Here is a 21,961-nt window from a genome sequence, read left to right as displayed (position 1 = left end):
CCTCTCTACCCAGCTGCAGGATATGCAGAGACCCCCCCCATACCTTGCCCCCCTCCACATCCCTCCCCAGACCTGCTGAGTTGCTCTCCTGAGAATTCATAGCCCTGACATACCAGGGGAACTCCTGCACGGCCCAGGCAGTGCTGAACAAATACACCAGGGGAGCCTGGCTCTCTGCCCAACAGGAAGGGGGAATTGAAGAGTGGGGCAGGGTCCCACCCCAGGAGCAGTCTGAAGGCACAGAGAGAGGAGACCCCTGCTAGGAGGAGGTGGAGAACACACAAAGATCCCTCCTCAGTACTACCTCGCCCAAAAGCTGCAGGGGGAGAGCAGGAAGAGCTCAAGCCCGTTCCTCATCAGGTGGCAGGAGCCTGTGCTGTGCTTACAGTGAAGTAGCCGTTACAGCTGCTGGAGCATGTGCATGTGGCCCCAGCAACCCTTAGCCAAGCTCAGACAGATGTAAATCTTTCCATGTGCCACCCCCTTCCTCCCATCTGTCCCCAGCTTCCTGGTAACAAGGGGCCCTGTGCGCTCTAGGCAGGGTCTTGCCACAGCTCAGCTATGGCTCTCTGTGCCACGGTAGGGGAGGCAGATGAGCACAGCCCCACAACCAATGGCTTTCCTGTGCTCCACTGGAAACTCTGCTGCTCAGTTCAGTGGTTGCCCTGTCCCCTCTTGCTGTAGCACAGGGCCCTGGTAATTGGGCACTGTCATAACCATACAGCTAAGGGTAGCCTAGAATTCCTCCTTACCTGTAAGGGGTTAAGAAGCTCAAATAACCTGGTTGGCACCTGACAAAAAGGACCAATGGGGAAAGAAGATACTTTCAAAGGGGGCGGGGTGGGGGAGGCTTTGTTTGTGTGTTCCCTGGGGAAGCAGAGCAGCATCAGGTCAGAAAACTCCTTCTCCTAAAATGAGTCTCAGTATTGCAAAAAGAGTAAGTAAATAAGGCAAGGCTCGTTAAGTTATCTTTTGTTTTTAGCTTGTGAATTTTCCCTGTGCTAAGCTGGAGGTTTATCCTTGTTTTTTTGTGACTTTAAAGTTTTGCCTAGGAGGGCAATCCTCTGTGTTTTGAATCTGATTACCCTGTAAAGTTACCTTCCATCCTGATTTTACAGAGATGCTTCTTTTACTTTTTTTTTTTCTTTATAATAAAGTTCTGTTTATTAAGACTCTGGTTTACCTATTTGGTTGTTAGATTATTCTCAAGCCTGCCCAGGAAAGGGGGTGAAGGGGCTTGGGGGGATATTTTAGGGAAACAGGAACTCCAAGTGGTCATTTTCCTGAATCTTTGTCTAACTCACTTGGTGGTGGCAGCAGTACCCATCCAAGGACAAGGAAGGATTTGTGCCTTCAGGAAGTCTTTAACCTAAGCTGGTAGAAATAAACTTAGGGGGTCTTTCAGAGTGGGGAGGGAACCCTGACAGGCACACCCAGGTGCATCGTATGAGGAGGCATAGGCCAGGGCTGAAACCTCAGCTCTGGAGCTCAGAGCTAGTGCCAGCTCTGCACTGACTCACCATGTGACCGTCAGCGCTGGTTGCCTCAGTTTTCTCCTCCATGCAATAGGGAATCTGGACACCACTTGACCCCGCTTCCTGGGGAGGGAACAATTAATTCACCAACAGCTGGAAGGAGGTGCTTGGAAATCCTCTGGGGGTGGGGGCAGGGGGAGAGGCTACAGCCAGGCACAGCCTGTACTCTCCCTGCTCAGCTGGTGCAATTTATTGCTGTCCATGCCTAAGGGAGTTGAGCGCCAGCAGTAGGAGGCGCCGTTCAGCATCAGAGCGGGGCTGCTTTTAGAGTAACCCTGAAGTCAGAAACACCCCCAGGTGGGGGGGGGGGGAGTGAAGGGGGAAGAAGCTGTTCACAAAATCATAGAATATCAGGGTTGGAAGGGACCTCAGGAGGTCATCCAGTCCAACCCCCTGCTCAAAGCAGGACCAATCCCCAACTAAATCATCCCAGCCAGGGCTTTGTCAAGCCTGACCTTAAAAATAATCTAAGGAAGGAGATTCCACCACCTCCCTAGGGAACGCATTCCAGTGTTTCACCACCCTCCTAGTGAAAAAGTTTTTCCTAATATCCAACCTAAACCTCCCCCACTGCAACTTGAGACCATTACTCCTTGTTCTGTCATCTGCTACCACTGAGAACAGTCTAGATTCATCCTCTTTGGAACCCCCTTTCAGGTAGTTGAAAGCAGCTATCAAATCTCCCCTCATTCTTCTCTTCTGAACACTAAACATCCCTAGTTCCCTCAGCCTCTCCTCATAAGTCATGTGCTCCAGTCCCCTAATCATTTTTGCTGCCCTCTGCTGGATGTTTTCCAATTTTTCCACATCCTTCTTGTAGTGTGGGGCCCAAAACTGGACACAGTACTCCAGATGAGGCCTCACCAATGTCGAATAGAGGGGAATGATCACATCCCTCGATCTGCTGGCAATGCCCCTACTTATACATCCCAAAATGCCATTAGCCTTCTTGGCAACAAGGGCACACTGTTGACTCATATCCAGCTTCTCGTCCACTGTAACCCCTAGGTCCTTTTCTGCCGAACTGCTGCCTAGCCATTCGGTCCCTAGTCTGTAGCGGTGCATGGGATTCTTCCGTCCTAAGTGCAGGACTCTGCACTTGTCCTTGTTGAACCTCATCAGATTTCTTTTGGCCCAATCCTCTAATTTGTCTAGGGCCCTCTGGATCCTATCCCTATCCTCCAGCGTATCTACCTCTCCTCCCAGTTTAGTGTCATCTGTAAACTTGCTGAGGGTGCAATCCACACCATCCTCCAAATCATTTATGAAGATATTGAACAAAACCGGCCCGAGGACCGACCATTGGGGCACTCCACTTGATACCGGCTGCCAACTAGACATGGAGCCATTGATCACTACTCGTTGAGCCCGACAATCTAGCCAACTTTCTATCCACCTTATCATCCATTCATCCAGCCCATACTTCTTTAACGTACTGGCAAGAATACTGTGGGAGACCACGTCAAAAGCTTTGCTAAAGTCAAGGAACAACATGTTCACCGCTTTCCCCTCATCCACAGAGCCAGTTATCATAGAAGGCAATTAGATTAGTCAGGCATGACTTGCCCTTGGTGAATTCATGCTGACTGTTCCTGATCACTTTCCTCTCCTCTAAGTGCTTCAGAATGGATTCCTTGAGGACCTGCTCCATGATTTTTCCCAAGGACTGAGGTGAGGCTGACTGGCCTGTAGTTCCCAGGATCCTCCTTCTTCCCTTTTTTAAAGATGGGCACTACATGAGCCTTTTTCAAGCCTGTTCTGTGCTGTGAAAACGAGGCGGGTGGGCAAGTGCTGCTGCTACATGTTATGAATTATACCCGATAGGTCACGCCCACAACTGCTGCGAATTATACCCGATAGGTCACACACAGTTCGAATCTAGGCTGAGGCACATGAACAAAGTCCACAACTGCAGAGTTCCCAAAAAACACCAAGTTTATTACGCTAGAGCGTGGTGCCCCCCTGCTAGCCAGAATACAGATTATACAAAGGTTATATACCTCTTAGCAAAGCATGTTGCCCTCGTGCATCGGAAACCTTCGCCAATAAACAAACCCTTTTCTTATCTACCACCTATCCCTGCTTGGTGCATTCCTCGTGCTAAACTAGTATGTTAATTACACAGCATGGTCCTAAAGCAATGCAGCAGTAACTTTTATTATCAGGATGGGAGGCCTCACATCAAAGGCCAGGAGATAGGGAGTTAGGGACAGACAAAGAACAGATATCGGGAGTCAAGGCAGGCTGGAGAAAAGGAGGAGGGTTTTCACAGGAATGCAGTATCTAAGGAACACTCCTCCTGGTGCATGATGTGCTTGCTTTTAGACAATGGTGGGCCCCAAACCAAAATGGAGTCACATGTGCTAACTTTTCCTTAACATACAGAAGGGAACAGGCCATCATCTCTGGGGCAGGACTCTTTATTACAGCCACCGCACTCACAGCACCCAGTAGCAGGGATGAACTGGGGGGCCAGGGGGCACAGGGATGACCACAGTCTCCCTGCTGGCCCCCATTCCCGCCGATGAGTTCCTGCTCTGGGCAGATCCAGGAGCATTGAGCCAGCTCTTGGCAGGACTCCTGTTAACATCACTTCTGCTTGTCTTGCCTACAAAGGGTGTGCAAGTCAGCACAGAAGGGCCCCAGGGACTTGCAGGGGGAGGAGGGTAAAGTGGGGGAGGTGCTCAGGAGCAGGGGGAGGTGGCAGAGTCACCCGCTTTGACTCTGTAACCCTTCCAGCACAGCGCGCAGAACGGCTGCTGCTGCCACGGCCCCTGGGTCTGGTAGCTCCAGGCGGGCCGAGCTGATGTAACTGGCCCTGCCAGCGCCAGCTTCCATGTTCTTGGTGGATTCAGCCGCAGCCTCTGCGCTCTGCCAAGAGACCACGGGAGGGAGCAGGTTATGGGCGGGAGTGTCCCCAAGGGACATGGGGAACACAACTGGGTCGGGCATGCAGCCAGTAGTTGGGGGAGAGGGGCTTCCCTCTACAACTCTCCCGATGCCCCTCCATCCTGCCCCCCTGAGCTGTGCCAATGCTCCTCAATCCTGATTCACAGCTCCCCTGCTATCTCGGCACCTCCAGAGCTCTGCTGATACCCATCACCCCCTGCTTTTGCAAATTGCACCATAGGAATTTTCCTGTCTGGACATAGCCAGGGCCTGTGTTTTACATTTCCATCAAAGACAGCAGTCCACTGACACAGCACCCCCATGTCTCATGCTAGGCTTTGGCTCAGTTCTTGCTAAGAGCCATTCACCCCCCTTCCTGCAGCTTTCTCAAGGTGCCCAAGGGCTTGCCTGCCCCGACTCTGCTCATGAGACCAACAGGGTCACAGCCCCACATTCAACTCCCTTCATGCGGCTTTGGAATCCGCTCAGGGGCCCATTCAGCTGCAGGCTCCACCCCTTCACTAGCTCCTCCCTGTCCCACTGAAGGGTGGGGCCTGGTGGGAAGTGAGCTCTAATACCTGAACTGCCTTGGCCAAAACTGGCAGCAGGTCGGCGCCAGGGGCCTGCAGGGCACGCAGCTCCTCAGCAGCAGCACAGAGCGAATCCAGCTGCCCAAGACACAAGTGGAAGGAGTGGTGAGGGCAGGGCTCCTGGGAGACGGGGCAAGTGGCTGGGGTCGGGGTTACTGAGCAGAGGTTGCCCCTGGATCCCTCTGGGGCTCACTGGGGGGCAGTGCCTTCCTGAGCCAGCAGGGGGCAGTGCCAGATGGGGAATACCCCTGTGTCCGCACTGAATGGCCTCCCTTGCCTTCAGTGTTGCCTGTAGATGGGAGCAGGCATAGCACCAAGAGGGTCCCCAGTGGCAGTGTAACGGGCACGGGCAGAGCTTTGCTTAGTCCCCATCACATCATGTGCCCAGGAGGCAGGGCAGCTGCTTGTCACTCACCATGGTCCTGTCCCCGGGTGCGGCTCCCCCATACCTGGCACAGAAAGCAAAGGGATCAGTAGCGAGCACGGAGAAGTGCCATGGACCCACCGCGGAGGGGTCACAGGCTGCTGGTAGGGGTGGGAATGCCCCATTGCCCTTCCCACTCAGGGTCCCCCCTCTCCTGGCAGGGCCAGGCACTGCTGCAATTTCCCCCTGGACCCACATGACCCTCCACCCGCCTTGCGGGCTCTACTCACCGCTGCATGGCTTCGATGCCGGCCTCCATGGCAGCAGCCCAGGCCGTGGGGTCACTGCGGCTCTGCAGGGGCTGCGCAGCCGCCGTCAGGAACAGCCCGTACAGCTACAAGGGAAACGCCAGGCTGCTCAGTAGCAGTGCCACCCTGACGCAGGGCGATGGGCACAGAGATGGCAGGGCTCCTACTCCCCCGAGGTGATGAAATACCATCCCTCCCACAGGGCGATCAGACACAGAATCCATATACCACCCCCAACCTTCCCGCAGGCCTCATATCTTCCCACAAGGGCCATAATGCAAGGCACATAATGGCAGGGGGCAGGGATCAGCTCAGCGAGGACAAACCTACCCAAGTCCCCATCTGTGGCACTCACCGCCCCTGAGGACCCCCCCATCTTCTCCAGCAGCAGCCTGGCCAGGGTGGAGAGGAGCTGGGACGGTCGGGCAGGCAGGGGCGTCGAGTTCAACCACTCCTGTATGGCTGGAGACACACGGCACCTCGGGTGAGAGGTGAAGGGGCTGGGCTTGAGAGTTGGCTCCCTCCAACCGGTCCCACCCCAGGAATAGCAAGGGCTTCGGGGGCAGAGGGGCACCGGGCAGAGCTCACAGGATGCTCCTGGGGCGCAGGAGGGATCCTGAGATCCAAAGTCCTATGGGGAGCCAGCCTGGGACCCCTGCTCTATCGGGGCCTTTGGGGAGCCAGCATGGGACCCTGTACCCCTGGAGGGGTGATGTGGGGGGGGGAGCCCCATGCCCTCCAGGGGGGATGTGCCAGATGGAGGGGAAGGGAGCCCCATGCCCAGGGGATAATGAAGCTGGTTCCTGGAAGTGAGCAGGCAGAGTGCTCTCAGTGGGTGCACCACAGGCAGCACCAGGGCGACCACCCCTCCCTCAGTGCAGGGTGCCTGAGCCCCAAGTTGCCCAGTTCACGTGGCTGTGGGCACTGAGGGGTAGCCAGGAAGCGGATGGAGATCCTCTACCAGAGGGGGCTGGTTTGGTCCTTCCTGGCCAGGGCTGGATCACAACTGTCCACTTTGGACTGAGATGCTCCTCACCCCTTCGTAAGCTTGCCAGCTCCTCTGCCCTCCCACAGAGGGAAGGAGGCCACCCCCAGAAGCCAGCGAGCTGGGATCCCTGTGCCTGTTGTGAGCCCCAGCCCGGGGGAGCTGCTATGGATTGTGGGATAGAGGCTGGCTCCCAGCACTGACCCCTCGCAGCCCGGGCATGGGTGCTGCCGCAATCGCCATCCCCCGCCGCGCGGTCCAGCTCATTGAGCTCCTCCTGCAGGCCCAGCAGAGTACTGCACACCCGCTCCAGAACCAGCTGCACCCGCTGGGAGGCTGGGGCTGAGGGAGAGAGGGGGCTGGTTAGATGTAGGAGGAGGTGCCTGGCTCGGCATGTGGGGCTGATCCTGCAACACTCATGGCTGTGCCCTCGCACACTCACTGCCCGGGCATTAGATCCTGTGACACGCGCATACCCATGCCTGTGTGTCCCACTCAGCCTTGCCCCCATCTCAGCCCAGTGCCCTCTGCCCTGGCATCATACAGCACACTACAAATGTCAGCGAGTCCAGGAGCACAGACCCCCATTTCCCCCCAGCCAGGCAGAAAGGAACCAACAGTACCCTGTCCTACAGATGGCGAAACTGAGGCACAGGGGAGAAGTAAATTGCCTATGATCACAGATGGTCAGCAGCTTAGATGGGAACACCAGCCCCCATGCTCTAATCACTAGACCATACTCCCTTCCCAGTGCTGGGATAGAACCCAGGAATCCTGCCTCCAGCCCCGCACTCTACCCACTGGACCCAACCCCCAACCTGAAGAGATAACTCAGGAGTCCTGATGGCCAGCCCTTCCTCAGCCCCACGCTCCCCCCCTGCAGCAGGCATAACAGGGCTGCTCGGTCTCTCTGTCCCCCTGCCCGTCTCAGGACTGCGCCCATTCCCTCTGCCCTCAGCAGGCAGGGCAATAGCAGGGCCTCGGCCAGCGTCCCTAGAGCCCTGTCCAGCGATGACCAGGAGCAGAAGCCCCACTCTGTACCTCCAGCTGGGATGGGCTCCTCCACCTTAGGTCCCTCCTCAGGTGCAGCCAGCACTCTGCTCCGGCCTGTCACAGGTACTCGAGCCAGGTTGGGCCAGGCCACAGCTGTGGTCTCAGCATCTAGGGGGAAGACAGACGGCAGGGTGAGGCCCAGAACCCTAGCCCCTTGTAGGGCCTGGCTCCCAGCCGTCTGGTTGGGAGGGCTGAGGGATTAGCGCAGGGCAGGCCAGGAAACACAGGGTCCTCTTTGCCTGTGGCCAGTCACAACCCACCCACTGCTGGGCCCAGTCCAGGCTCATGGCCCAGCCCCAGGAGATGCCACCACCGTAGGCACTGAGGCCAAGGGCCCGAGGAGCTGGGCATCAGCTACTCTGCCCATGTGTGCCAGAAGGGGTCCCACTGCTGCCAGCCTCTGGCACCCCAAGAGCATCGCTTCCCTCCCATCCCTCTCGTGGGGGAAAGATGGCCCTTGGCCCCTCACCCAGGGCCATCAACCCCCGTTTCATCCCCAGCCCTGACACCAGGAGGGAAAGCCTCACCTTCCCCACAGCAAAGTCATTCGGCACTGGGGGGTACCTCCCCTGCCCCCATTCCCTGTATAACCCCCAGCCCAATGCCAAGGGGAAATCGATGCCCCAGGGCCTCACCGATTAGTCCCAAGAGGTCATCATCTGCCAGCAGGAGGGTGAGGGACACACCAGCCATTTCCAGCGCCGTCATGAAGGTGCCAACCAGGGCTCGGGCAACGCGAACACCTCGGTCCTCTGGGGTGAGAGGAAAGGGAGACTGTGACGAGCAGAACAGTAACCAGAGCTCAGTGGGGACCCAGCAATGGGATCGCAGAGGTGATGGAGGAGGGGTTGGAGCAGGGGAGGGAGGGAAGGAGAAGGAAGCAGTCCCTTCTCTTCTTCCCCCCGCTCCCTCCCAGTGGGATGGCAAAGAACAGGACCAGGCAGGGAGATCAGGGGGTGGGGAATGGAAGCTAAAGGACCTCGTGGGATGATCCAAGGCCAGAAATCCAGGGCAGAGAGGTCCAGGGTGCAGTGCCGAGGGGCCCTAGGCACACATCTGGGGAGCATTATACACACAATCCAGGCACAGCCTCTACCCATGGGGAGGAGGAGAGAGACCCCCCTGCATCCCCTCCCATCTGAGCCCCTCCTCCTGCACTGTCCTGTGCCTGTCCCCACCCCACTAGCTCTGGGCCAGGCCAGGCCAGGCACTCACCAAGGCAGTGTACAGCCGCACCGGCCACCACACCCAGCTCCAGGAAGGACAGGCCGCCCAGGTTGTTCACCACCAGCACCACAGAGGCCCCTGGAAGGCAGAGGAGAGTGAGTGTGAGCCCTGCCCTGCACAGGGGGAGGCAGGTCAGGGGAAGGGGTCACTCACCGGGCTCCAAGGCCACGCGCGAGGCGTTGGAAGAGCTGCTCATGTGATCGAGCATTGTCTTGACGATTTCGTCCGCCGGCACCATCTGCAGGGAGAGGAGGAGATGGATGGGAGTGGGGCAGCCAAAGACTTGAGGACAGGCAAGGGGGGAGCCAACCTACCTTCATCCTGCGCACGCCCGCCTCACCATGAATCCCTGCGGAGACAGGAGGGGTCACCAAGGCCTCCGACTGCTCCCTACCCCTATTGCCAGCACCCGATCCCAAACCAGAGATGGGGCCTGGGCCATGGGCACCCACAACAGTGACCAGTGGGAACTGCTTGGCCCTGGCCCCTAACCCCCTTCGGGCAGCACGGCCGCCCGGCCCGTACCCGGGACCCTAAACAGTGGATTCTTAGGCACCATTGACAATGAACATCTCAGGCCCATGGGCCCTGTAGGTGATGGGTACCTAGACCGCCTTTGGACCCAAACACCCAGTCCCCACCCCCAGAGAGACAGCCACAGACTGAAGGGAGACAAGGGCAGAGGGATGCAGCCAAATGCAGGACAGGCACAAGGCAACAGACACACAGATGTGGAGGCAATTCCTCACCCAGGCCCAGCTCCAGCTCGTCCTGAGCCAGCTGAAAGGTAGGCCCCGAGCCAGGGACACTGCAGGGGGACAGGCTCACGCCCAAGGTACCTGCATGGGGAGGGAATGAAAGAGTTAACTTCACCTTCGCTGGTGACAGGCACAGGGATGCTGGGCCAGAGGGATCTTTCCATGTTTTCAGGGAGAACGACTCCAGGCTGTAATCAGCGCCAAGCCCTCTAGAGGGAGGAAGGCAGAGGTTACCTGGCAGCCCTGCTGGGGCTGAGCAGGGGCAGGTGCCAGGTCTAGAAGAACATCTAGGCATGGGGGCACCATCTAGGTTGGGACTTGAGATCTCCTGGCTGAGACATTCCCGGGGGGAGCTCCCTATTGCTGTGGGGCCACACGTCCCTTCCAGACCCCCTCCCTCACCCATCAGCAGCTCCTGGGCACTATGGTGGGAGGTGGTGCCCACCCCAGCCCATGCCAGGAGTCCCTAAGCACTCACCCATGGCTCCTGCAGCAGCCTTCACCCTGTGAACAACCTTCTCCAGGCTCGCCCCTGCCTCTGCCAGTGCTCCAGCCACCTGCCAGGAGAAAGGCTGCGTCAGTGCCAACTCAGGATGCTGCTCCTCCCTGTAGCCAGCCCTGAGCCCATGATGCAGGGCCGCAGTCAGGGGTAAAACCCAACGCGGAGCAAGGCATCTGATTAGCATGCATGCTACTGTAGCACCCACGGGCCCCAACGTTGGACCAGGCCAACTATGCTGGGCACCACACACACACACCAAAGAGATGGTCCCGCCCTTTGAGAGCTCCCAATACATGGATGAGACGAAGTGGATGCAAACAGACATGGTCTTGTGGCTACAGCACTGGGCTGGGACCCAGGAAACCTGGGTTCAATATCTGCCTCTGCCACAGACTGCCTGTGAGAATCGCTCCAGGTCCCTTCCGCAAAAAAAAAAAAAAAGATATTTCTTTGGCCTGTCTTGTGCATTTCCATCACGTGTCCTTCAGGGCATGGACTGACTCTCCTTGTGTCTGGGTAGCACCGGGTACAATGGAGCCCTGATCTTTCTGGCCTCTACTTGCTAGGAGATACAAATAAGTCACTGCAGTAGTGACTGCCTAGAGCTAATCATCACAGAGAACCATTCCCCCACAACTTAAAGCAACAAACTCAATGCAGACAGTTCTGTGCCTGAATTCAAACACTCCTGGTTGGGTGGGCGGAGCCTGTAACCCAAACTTCACAGCTTCCTGCTGGCCCCAAAGCCTCTGCTGGACCCTGACTAGATGCACAAGTGAAAGTGACCAGGCTGACTGTCCTGGGAGAGCAAAGATGGGGTCAGCTACAACCCCACCAGAGTCCCTGGCACTGCAACCGGGGCCCTGGATGTGGACAGCTAAATCCCCTGGACAGGAACAGCTGATCAGACCCCTTCAGGCTATCCAGGAGATTTGACTCCAGCAGGCAGAGCTGGATCCAAGGCTGCTGGGAAAGTAATTGAGGGTTGGTGGTTTTGATCTGCAGTGGGCCCTGCACAGTGAATGGCCACTGCGGGGCTGCCCCATCCCACTCACCTTGTGTATGAGCACCGTGCCACACAGCCCTCTTCTCCCCGCTTTCTTCTGCGCGGTGAAAGCGCTGTCGTCACCTACCACCACCATCTGCACGTCGGCCCCCTCCGCCCGGGCCTGCTCCAGTGCCAGCCCGAAGTTCAGCCGGTCCCCAGTGTAGTTCTTCACGATCAGCAGCGTCCCGGCTGAGGGAGACAGAAGGAAGCGAGGTGCCCCAGTTGCTCTCTGCCACTCTTAGGAGGGACCTCCCACCTCACTTCTGTACCTGAGCCAGCCTGTGTCACTGCCCGGATTGCTGCCAGTATGCTGCCCACTGCGGGAGAGGTGAAGACGGCGCCAGCCACCACTCCGGTGAGCATCCCCTTCCCGATGTACCCTGCGCAGGGGAAGAGAGAGTGTGTCCTGTTAGGGGCCACAGTGGGAGAGCTTCAATTCCAGCATGCACTGCTTCCTGTCATGTCTTCAGCAATAGGATCCTCCACTAGCGCCAACCCCGGCATGCTCCCCTATAGCAGGGCCCTGCTACCCACATTCAAAGGCCTGCAGCTGTACCTCCACGCTGCATTAGTGACTCACCATGCTGGACAATGAGATTGTCTCCTGGGCACTGGGCTGGTAACCCACCCTCAGGCTCCCGCGCTCCCCAACCACACCTCCAGCCTGGCCCAACTCCCTGTTCCTGGCACCACATACCTGCATGTGCGGGCTCATGTCCCGACCCTCCTCCAGATAGCAGTGCCACCCGTCCCCGAATGTTCTCCAGGTCGGATCGCAGTGCCACCTGGTGCCCTTGCAGGAGCTGGATGGCCGGGTTACAGGCCACCAGCCCAGCCAGCGCATCGTCTGCACAGCCTGGCACCGAGTTCACCAGCTTCTTGGAGACCTGGGAGGCAGTGAGAGAAGGAAGTCATGCAGCTCCTGACTGCACTGCTGCTGGCAGGGGGCTGGCCTGGGAGGGTGTTACCTGGGTAGTTAGGGGTAGATGAGTTACTGGAACTGATGTGCTTTGAATACACAATTGCAGGGGCTCAAACAACACTGCTCTGTTGGGAGGACTGGCTGGCTGGTGGGGGAGAAGGAAATGGACCTTTCCCCTGCCCTGGCTCCCATTCAACCCACGGCAGCGGGACTGGCTGGCTCAGGGGGCTGAGAAATGGGATACGGTGCCTTTCCCCTGCAGGACACTGGGAGTTCCTTGTTAAAAGGGAAGCAGAGGCATGGTTCCTCATAGGTCCCTATTACCGCACCATCCCTATCTCCACACCCTCATATCTTATTGCTCTATGCTGACACTCCCCTCCCTTGCACAACCCTGGGCCTCCCCAATAGATCCCAGCCCTGCTCTGCATGGGGACTGGCCCCCACCTGGCCAGCCTCTGCTCATACAGCCCCACTGTGCCATGCATCTGGGGCATGGCTATGCTGCTGCCAGTTAGGGACCAAAGTCCGAGGTCCTTGTGAGGCATTTACTCAAGAAAATCTCCCAGTGACCCAGAGGCCTCAGGAACAGGACCTGGGACCAGAGACCAGTCAAATGCAGCCAGCACAACAACTACTCTGGGATCCCGATCATAGCAGGGTACCAGTACTCCCCATGCTGCTGGAGGAGCACATGGCCAAGTCAGCCCATGCAGGGCAGAGGATTTACACCTCCATTGCAGCGTGAATGGGGCCCTCCTACCCTATAGTCCCCCCGCCTACCAAAACCTCCTTTGAGGCTGAGACTCACCTGCATGGGGGCAGGATTGAGGCACCCGCATAGGCAAAGCAAATCCCAGCAAGGAGAAGGGGCCCGATTCCGCCTAGCAGAGCTGCCCTCACCTGGGGCAAGAGATCGGGGGTCAGATAGGAGAAGTAGCTCTGGGGGTGAGTCGGGGGGACTTCTGTCTTGCTCCGGACGGACAGGAAGGGAGTGGGATGCTGGACAGGACAGCAAAGCAGCCCTGTGGCACTCAAAACAGCCTGAATCCTGGCTCCGGGGCCACGGACTTCAACCTAAGTCCAAACTCTGCCTGGCACCAGGAAGAGGATGTTGCAGAGAGGCAGGGAAGGGTGATCCCAGGATACACCCACCTGGCCCTGCTCAGTGCTCCAGTGAGACGGGCATCCCTACTGCCTGCCATGCTCCCAACCCAAAGGCCAAGCCTGGCACTTGGTGTAAAACACAGTTGGGTGACACCGCAACCCTGCTCCCTGGGCCGGCAGGGTCAGGTCCCTACAGGGCAGGGACACAGGGAGAGACAGCAGGAGGGGAACGCGAGAGGGCACGGTAGTGGGGAAACTGAGGCAGGCGGCCACGGGGCTGACAGAGAGGGCACGACCCCTCCCATCAGGGGCATCACGGGGCAATGCAGCGGAGATAGCAGCCAGGGTGCTACCAGCATGGGCATGGCGGGAGGGATGAGGCAAGGAGCCACCCACAGCGGGTGTCGGGCAGATGTGGGGCAGCGCGAGGGGCACGGTGCCCCGCACAGGAGATGCCGGGGGCGAGCAGAGGGGCACGGGGCCACGCATTGGGGAGTAGCGGGGGCATGATGCCATCCACAAACGGGAGGCGTGTCTGCAGCACAGCCCCCACCTTCCTCCTCACCCACCCGCCCGCCCCCCGACTCTTCTGCTCGTAGCGGGTCCTCCGGGAGGGGCAGAGTGTCCTCTTCATCTTCATCCGGCCCCCACTCTGCGCGCGCACCTTCCCTTTACCGTGCGCGCACGCGCGGGTCCTCCCGGCAGCCGTCCCGTGATGCCCCGCGCGGCGGCGGCGCTCTGGCGGCGGTATCTCGCTGGTGCGGGAGGCGGCGGTGAGAGCTGCGCGGGTCTCGCTCTCTGTGTCTCTTCGGCCGCCCCTCCCCCGCCATGTCCTACAACTACGTGGTGACGGCGCAGAAGCCAACGGCCGTGAACGGCTGCGTCACCGGTACCGGCCGTGCGGGGGGGTGAGGGGCGGGGCCTGGCGGGGGGCCCTATGAGTTAGCGGGGGCTGAGGCGAGGAGTGTCTGCGGGGGCAGGGCTGTGGGGCGGGGGCTGGGAAGGGCCCGGTGGGGGGCGGTGTCAGTCCCTGCAGCCCGAGGGGTGACAGCTGGGCCTTGGCCTCTGGTCGTGGGCAGCGGGGCTTAGTGCGGCTGTTGCCTAAGGGGCTGGGGCGCCGCGCGGGGGATGAGGACGCGTGGGCTGTGGGGGGCCGGTGGGTGGGTGGTGAGCAGAGTGGCAGGGGCTGGGGAGTGGGCAGGCAGTGGGTGGATGGGGGGCAGTCGGTGTGTGTGGGGCGAGTGAACAGGGTTCTGGGGGTGCCAGGAGGTGGAGTGCAATCAGGGTGCTAGGGGAGCAAGCGGGTGGGTGGGGACAAGTGGGGTGCAGGGGGTGAGCAGGGTGCTGAGGCGCTAAGCTGGGTGCTTGAGGTGTAGTGTGAGCCCCTCTGTGGAGACAGAGCTGCTGGATTGCTCCCTTGGTTTGCAGCCTTGTGATGCTTTGTCTCGCAGGGCACTTCACTTCCTCGGAGGACCTGAACCTGCTGATAGCGAAGAACACCCGCCTCGAGATCTATGTGGTCACGGCAGAGGGGCTGCGGCCCGTCAAGGAAGTGGGCATGTATGGCAAGATTGCAGTCATGGAGCTCTTCCACCCAAAGGTGAGCGTGGTGCCTGGTGGTGGGGGTGGGGTATGGTGCTGGCTGGGGTGCCGAAGGGGTGAGATTGTGGAATAAGGGGTGAAATTTGCTCTGATTCAGTGCCAGGAGTTTGGGTGGGTTTCCTTTGTATGGAGTTTTCCTGAAAGCATGTTGATGTTCCCTCTTTCTAGGGGGAGAGCAAGGACCTGCTGTTCATCCTGACAGCCAAATATAATGCCTGTATTCTTGAGTACAAGCAAAGTGGTGAGAGCATTGATATCATCACCCGAGCCCATGGCAACGTGCAGGTAAATTGGGTGGGCAATGCAGTAAAGGCTGGTTGGTTCCCTTTGTGAATGCTGGTTTTATTTTGGTGTTGGAATAGACAAACTATAATTACAAGTCTCTGCCTTGTGGAGCTCGCAACCTAAGCTCCTGATCCTGCAACTGACTGTGCCTGGTCTCTTACACTAGTATTCAGACAAAACCCTCCTCACCAGTTGTCAAGCCAAAGCACCTTTCATCTGATTTCAAATATTGAGGTATAATTGGCAGCTGTGATGCAATGGATTGAGCACAAGACTGGATATCAGGAAATTTGGTCTGCCAGTAAGTTGCTGAGCGTGTCCTTGGCCAAGATGCTTTTCTGTGCCACAGTTTTGCCATCTGTAATGTGCTAAGAGATCTACAGATAATACCTAGGTCTCAGTGTTTTTTATCTATAGATTTCAAAGTGCTTTATCATTTTTCTCATTTTACTGATGGGGAAACTGAGGCACAGGGTGGTGACATGTCTGAGTCACCCAGGCAGACATGGGAATAGAACACAGGTCTTGTGTGTCCCTGTTCGGTGCTCTATCTACAAAGCCATGTTGCCTCTCTAGAAAAGAGACTGCAGAGTGTTTGTGCTACAGGAAACTGAGAGTCAAGTTATTGAGGCTGGCTGTTTTATCTTTGGAGAATGTCATGGCTCATTGGTGAAAAGGACATCTATTTTGGACATGGGATACCCAAGTCACCATTTGCTTGCTGGACAATATGCTAAAGCCTATTAAATGGATTGCAGGAAATTGACTTTGTCTTTTGACCTCACTGAGTGTTCTCTTGGTTCTTTGTTTGGGTCTCTTTTTGATAGTAGTCTCTTCTCTCCCAGGATCGCATTGGTCGGCCCTCAGAGACGGGTATAATTGGCATCATTGACCCTGAGTGTCGGATGATTGGATTGCGGCTCTATGATGGCCTCTTCAAGGTCATTCCTCTGGACCGGGACAACAAGGAGTTAAAGGCCTTTAACATCCGCCTGGAGGAGCTGCAGGTCATCGATGTCAAGTTCCTCTATGGCTGCCAGGCTCCTACCATCTGCTTTGTTTACCAGGTACCCTGGGTGGCTTTCTTGAGTTATCCCTGAATAGAGGGTGTTGGAAATCATTGGGCAGGGCTGGTGTGAGTTGGAGTCCCTGAATGTCCTTGTAATTGTCCAAGTCATTTATGCTGTCCTGGAACCTATGCTAAGCAGCACTGTGGTCTAGTGGTTAGAGCAAGAGGCTGGGAATCGGGACTCGACTGACCGACTGGCTTAGGAAAAGCCACCTCACCTCTCTCTGCCTCACTTTCTCTGTCTATGCCACATGGGTATTAGCACTCCATGGGAGGTCAAAGCTTCCCTCTTTAGGAGCATTGAGATTCTTGGATGACTGGTGCTTTAGATGTGCCTATTTCTTATTAAATGGTTAGCAGAAATGTGTCTCAGCATGCATTGGGTAGGTTGCGGAGCGCTCAGACTGGGTTTACAGGCTCTGGCAATTTCTATATAGAAGGTGATGTTGGGCCCTGATCTGCTGCCTCCTCAGTGGTTGTGAGGAGTCAGTAAATCCGGGTTCAGCTATAGGTTAAGGCTACTTTTCATTTCTGTAGGCGCCTCAAGCCTGTCTTACTGTTGGGATAGTCTCCCAAAGGGAACATTTCTGAGCACTGTTACATCTCCACTTACACATCTCAAAACAAACTCTGTGGGCTAGCTGGCTGGCTCAGAAAATTGGTGAGAGGACATGGAGTTCTTCGTCTTTACATTGCCAGTGCAAATCTAGCCCAGGCAGATAGACACTGACTGAAAGTAATTGCTGTCTGATGGCTTCTTGGTGCCTGTGTGAAATGAGTTTGGTGGCTTCAGTTTAGTTCTTAATGGCTTGATCAAATACAAGTCATGAGTACAAGTAATAATCTAGCTTTTATAATGTGCATTTCATCAGTAGAGCTCCGCACTTTACAAAGGAGGTCAGTAATGTTATTCCCATTTTACAGATGGCAAATCTGAGACACATAGGAGAGATGTGACATAGACTCCCTGTCTGTGTCAGAACTGGGAATGGAACCCATGTCTCCTGACTCCTAGTCCAGTGGTCTATCTGCTAGGCCACACTGCGATAATTGTTGGCAGTCTGAGCAGAGAGGCCAAGGTCTGAACAGACCAGGGAGCCTGAGCTTCCCCCTCATCTTTAGCGATGACCTCTTCAGGGCATGTCCATGTAACCCCAGTGATGTTGAACCCTTCCATCATGACATTTGCCTGTAATACTTTTGTTATATCTGTGCTCCATAACATTTACACATGCTACAGCAATGGGGTTTGTGTAACCATTGCACCCAGTTTGAGATGTTTGTGGCTTCCTTAAAGCTAATAAGTATAAATAATGGCTTTTACACAACACTCTCTGAAGCGCAAATTACCCCGTGAGATAGGAAAGCATTACCCTCGTGCTGGTGGGGAAACTGAGGCAGAGTGTGGCAGTGACTTGATCCAGGTCGTAGGATCCAGGTCGTAGAGTCCATGTCAGAGCCTTGGTAAGAACTCAGGAATTCCAGGGTTGTACTCGGAACGTCTCTGCTGCTTTGGTAGACAGAGGCACGAGGGGACTTTGGTTATTCATATAGTCAGTAGGAAAACAGGGCTTTGTTTCCACAGATCTAAGGGTTGTAAACATTTCTAATTAAGAGTGAAGCTATTAATGCCCTGTTTATAATAATCAAACAGTCCTGGTATAAGAAGGAAGGGTTGATTTGATTTGTGTCTGCCAACAAACACTTAATGCAGCGCAGTAAATTTTGCCTTTGCAGCAGAGTGAGATGCGCATTCCATCTGACTCATTAATTCTTACATAAAACATTTGGTTTGTTTTGGTTGCTGTCGCTCTGAATTGTGTGCGTGTAGGCAGGGAGAGGTTTCCGAGTTTATTTTTCATGTCTAATTCTCTCTAAAGTTATTAATCCTGATCAGAGAATTTGGACTGATCAGAATTGCAGTGCATGTTCTTAGATGTTGGTGGGTGTCCTTTATTTTGTTTTTAAATGCCAAAGGCAGATACCGCAAATATGAATAAAATTCCATACAAAAGACTGTTGAGAAAACATACCAGTTGAAAGGACTCTAAATTGGTCCAGAAATCCCAGAGTTAAAATGCAATTTTACTCTGAAAAGCTACTGTTAAAACAGCAGCTTTACACTCAGATCTATTCCCCATTTCTATTCCTTGTAACTGTTTCTTGCTTTACTGATAAACTTAAGTTTTTATTGCTCTTTACTTTGATTAACACTGGTTTGCCAGCACAATCAGAAGAGAATCCAGCTCATAAGAACATAAGAATGGCCATACTGGGTCAGACCAAAGGTCCATCCAGCCCAGTATCCTGTCTACCAACAGTGGCCAATGCCAGGTGCCCCAGAGGGAGTGAACCTAACAGGTGATGATCAAGTGATCTCTCTCCTGCCATCCATCTCCACCCTCTGACAGAGGCTAGGGACACCATTCCTTACCCATCCTGGCTAATAGCCATTAATGGACTTAACTCCATTAATTTATCCAGTTCCCTTTAAACCCTGTTATCGTCCTAGCCTTCACAACCTCCTCAGGCAAGGAGTTCCACAGGTTGACTGTGCACTGAGTGACGAAGAACTTCCTTTTATTTGTTTTAAATCTGCTACCCATTAATTTCATTTGGAGGCCCCTAGGTCTTATATTATGGGAACAAGTAAATAATTTTTCCTTATTCACTTTCTCCACACCACTCATGATTTTATAGACCTCTATCATATCCCCCCTTAGTCTCCTTTTTCCACGCTGAAAAGTCCTGCCTCTTTAATCTCTCCTCATATGGGACCCATTCCAAACCCCTAATCATTTTAGTTGCCCTTTTCTGAACCTTTTCTAATGCCAGTATATCTTTTTTTGAGATGAGGGGACCACATCTGTACTCAGTATTCAAGATGTGGGCACACCATGGATTTATGTAAGGGCAATAAGATATTCTCCGTCTTATTTCTCTGTCCCTTTTTTAATGATTCCTAATATCCTATTTGCTTTTTTGACTGCTGCTGCACACTGCGTGGATGTCTTCAGAGGACTATCCACGATGACTCCAAGATCTTTCTTCTGATTAGTTGTAGCTAAATTAGCCCCCATCATATTGTATGTATAGTTGGAGTTATTTTTTCCAATGTGCATTACTTTACATTTATCCACATTAAAATTCATTTGCCATTTCGTTGCCCAATCACTTAGTTTTGTGAGATCTTTTTGAAGTTCTTCAGTCTGCTTTGGTTTTAACTATCTTGAGCAGTTTAGTATCATCTGCAAACTTTGCCACTTCGCTGTTTACCCCTTTCTTCAGATCATTTATGAATAAGTTGAATAGGATTGGTCTTAGGACTGACCCTTGGGGAACACCACTAGTTACCCCTCTCCATTCTGAAAATTTACCATTTATTCCTACCCTTTGTTCCCTGTCTTTTAACCAGTTCTCAATCCATGAAAGGATCTTCCCTCTTATCCCATGACAACTTAATATACGTAAGAGCCTTTGGTGAGGGACCTTGTCAAAGGCTTTCTGGAAATCTAAGTACACTACGTCCATGGGATCCCCCTTGTCCATATGTTTGTTGACCCCCTCAAAGAACTCTAACAGATTAGTAAGACATGATCTCCCTTTACAGAAACCATGTTGACTTTTGTGCAAGAATTTATGTTCTTCTACGTGTATGACCATTTTATTTTTTACTGTTGTTTCAACTAATTTGCCCGGTACTGACGTTAGACTTACCGGTCTGTAATTGCCAGGATCACCTCTAGAGCCCTTCTTAAATATGGGCATTACATTAGCTATCTTCCAGTCACTGGATACAGTAGCTGATTTAAAGGACAGGTTACAAACCATAGTTAATAGTTCCGCAATTTCACATTTGAATTCTTTCAGAACTCTTGGGTGAATGCCATTTGGTCCCGCTGACTTGTTACTCTTAAGTTCCTCAATTAATTCCAAAACCTTCTCTAGTGACACTTCAATCTGTGACAATTCCTCAGATTTGTCACCTACAAAAGATGGCTCAGGTTTGGGAATCTCCTTAATATCCTCAGCCGTGAAGACTGAAGCAAAGAATTCCAGTTTCTGTGTGATTACTTTATCATCTTTAAGTGCTCCTTTTGTATCTCAATTGTCCAGGGACCCCACTGGTTGTTTAGCAGGCTTCCTGCTTCCGATGTACTTAAAAAACATTTTATTACCTTTTGAGTTTTTGGCTAGCTGTTCTTCAAACTCCTTTTTGGCTTTTCTTATTACATTTTTACGTTTAATTTGGCAGTGCTAATGCTCCTTTCTATTTACCTCACTAGGATTTGACTTCCACTTTTTAAAAGATGCCTTTTTATCTCTCACTGCTTCTTTTACATGGTGGTTAAGCCACAGTGGCTCTTTTTTTGTCCTTTTGCTGTGTTTTTTAATTTGGGGTATACATTTTAAGTTGAGCCTCTATTATGGTGTCTTTGAAAAGTGTCCATGCAGCTTGCAGGGATTTCACTCTAGTCACTGTACCTTTTAATTTCTGTTTAACTAACCTCCTCATTTTTGCATAGTTCCCCTTTCTGAAATTAAATGCCACAGTGTTGGGCTGTTAAGGTGTTCTTTCCACCACGGGAATGTTAAGCTCACGCTCCTTGAGTTAGAACATTACCAACCAAGTGATTTAAGTTCCAACTGCATAATCTTTGTTTAAGTGTGAGCTGGAAAGAACCCAGCTTAACCTTGACTTTGCAAAGCAGGCAGTTAGTAAAAATCTTTTACTTAGAAACTGTTGATTGGATCTGAAAATTGCCAAGACACAGTACACATAGAGCCTAACAGTGTCCTTTAACAAAAAAAAGTCATTTTTCATAATAGAACCATGCTCGCAACCTTAATTCTGCTCTTTTGGGCACCTGCATCATTACAATAGTCTGTAGTTCCTGGATCCCGTACGGTTCCTAAAATAATAGTGCTGTATGGGTTTTCTGTAACCTGGTAGTACAGAGCACTATTCTGTGTCTCAGACAAACATCAGTTCAGAAGAATCATTTTTGTGAAAAGTATTAGTAAACTGTGCTTACACAACATACTGCAGAATAATAACTTTAAGTAATAGCAAGAGTTTATGTAACCTTCTACTCAGTGTGTTACATGACCCTCTCTGTGTCTGATCGGCAGGGGATATGAGTTTGTTACAGCTCCAGCTACAGAGCATGAATCTCTGGGTCAATTTTAGCTTTGGAGGTCCCTGGTTCAGTCTGCCTGGTGTGTCAGTCAACGTGCTGGCTGTCACACTAGCTTGCATGTTTGCAGCAGAGTCCATGGGTAAACTGGATAATGGTCAGAGAGTGGGTCTGCTGAGACCACTGCTTTTTATGCTAGCCAGTATCATCTCATCGTTACTGTGTGCTCTTCCATTTGTTGTATCCACTTGTTGTCTCTCAGATTGTTATACCGTAACTCTTTGGGACAGGAGCTGTCTTATGTGTTTGTACAGCACCTAGCACGATAGACGGTTCCATGATTGGGGCCCCAGACACTACTGCAGTACAAATAATGGGTCATAAATATCATGAGAGAAAAGGCGACTTTTTTAAAAAGGCTGTCTGTAAAGAGAAGCCGTGACAAAGAAAATTGTCAACTATATCAAGACAGTCTGTACTATCATTGCCTTCTGGGCATGTCAAGTAATACAGCTCTAGAAGGTTCTGCATGCACATGTAGCTAAGGCTGTAGAATATTATACTGTATTTGAGAGAATT

The 21,961-nt window shown here is 53.5% G+C and overlaps 2 protein-coding genes across 7 annotated transcripts in view; one reads left to right on the top strand and one right to left on the bottom strand.

The window, feature by feature from the left end:
* The window catches only part of TKFC (triokinase and FMN cyclase), a 23,116-nt gene extending 9,023 nt beyond the window's left edge, over nucleotides 1–14,093 (bottom strand). Inside the window, exons 1-18 of one of the 6 annotated variants that reach the window (XM_043549621.1) lie at nucleotides 13,858–13,979; nucleotides 12,993–13,084; nucleotides 11,957–12,146; nucleotides 11,529–11,639; nucleotides 11,267–11,448; nucleotides 10,188–10,266; nucleotides 9,701–9,790; nucleotides 9,266–9,300; nucleotides 9,105–9,189; nucleotides 8,940–9,029; nucleotides 8,360–8,476; nucleotides 7,713–7,832; nucleotides 6,876–7,013; nucleotides 6,042–6,148; nucleotides 5,669–5,772; nucleotides 5,430–5,463; nucleotides 5,003–5,092; nucleotides 1,521–1,598 (exon numbers count right to left, since the gene is read on the bottom strand). In XM_043549621.1, coding sequence (XP_043405556.1) covers nucleotides 1,521–1,598; nucleotides 5,003–5,092; nucleotides 5,430–5,463; nucleotides 5,669–5,772; nucleotides 6,042–6,148; nucleotides 6,876–7,013; nucleotides 7,713–7,832; nucleotides 8,360–8,476; nucleotides 8,940–9,029; nucleotides 9,105–9,189; nucleotides 9,266–9,300; nucleotides 9,701–9,790; nucleotides 10,188–10,266; nucleotides 11,267–11,448; nucleotides 11,529–11,639; nucleotides 11,957–12,146; nucleotides 12,993–12,998 — 1,656 coding nt within the window. In that variant the 5' untranslated portion in view covers nucleotides 12,999–13,084; nucleotides 13,858–13,979. Of the gene's footprint in view, nucleotides 1–1,520; nucleotides 1,599–3,939; nucleotides 4,407–5,002; nucleotides 5,093–5,429; nucleotides 5,464–5,668; nucleotides 5,773–6,041; nucleotides 6,149–6,875; nucleotides 7,014–7,712; nucleotides 7,833–8,359; nucleotides 8,477–8,939; nucleotides 9,030–9,104; nucleotides 9,190–9,265; nucleotides 9,301–9,700; nucleotides 9,791–10,187; nucleotides 10,267–11,266; nucleotides 11,449–11,528; nucleotides 11,640–11,956; nucleotides 12,228–12,992; nucleotides 13,806–13,841 lie in introns of those variants that run through there. The other 5 variants (XM_043549620.1, XM_043549622.1, XM_037899416.2 and 2 more) reach the window with 5 other exon arrangements.
* DDB1 (damage specific DNA binding protein 1) overlaps nucleotides 14,038–21,961 on the top strand; it is a 22,920-nt gene continuing 14,996 nt past the window's right edge. The window contains exons 1-4 of the mRNA XM_037899415.2: nucleotides 14,038–14,177; nucleotides 14,740–14,888; nucleotides 15,059–15,175; nucleotides 16,021–16,242. Coding sequence (XP_037755343.1) covers nucleotides 14,117–14,177; nucleotides 14,740–14,888; nucleotides 15,059–15,175; nucleotides 16,021–16,242 — 549 coding nt within the window. The 5' untranslated portion in view covers nucleotides 14,038–14,116. The remainder of the gene's footprint in view (nucleotides 14,178–14,739; nucleotides 14,889–15,058; nucleotides 15,176–16,020; nucleotides 16,243–21,961) is intronic.

Source organism: Chelonia mydas, chromosome 6, assembly GCF_015237465.2.
Source record: "Chelonia mydas isolate rCheMyd1 chromosome 6, rCheMyd1.pri.v2, whole genome shotgun sequence".
Lineage (NCBI taxonomy): Eukaryota > Metazoa > Chordata > Testudines > Cheloniidae > Chelonia > Chelonia mydas.
This window is presented reverse-complemented; position numbering and strand designations above follow the sequence as displayed.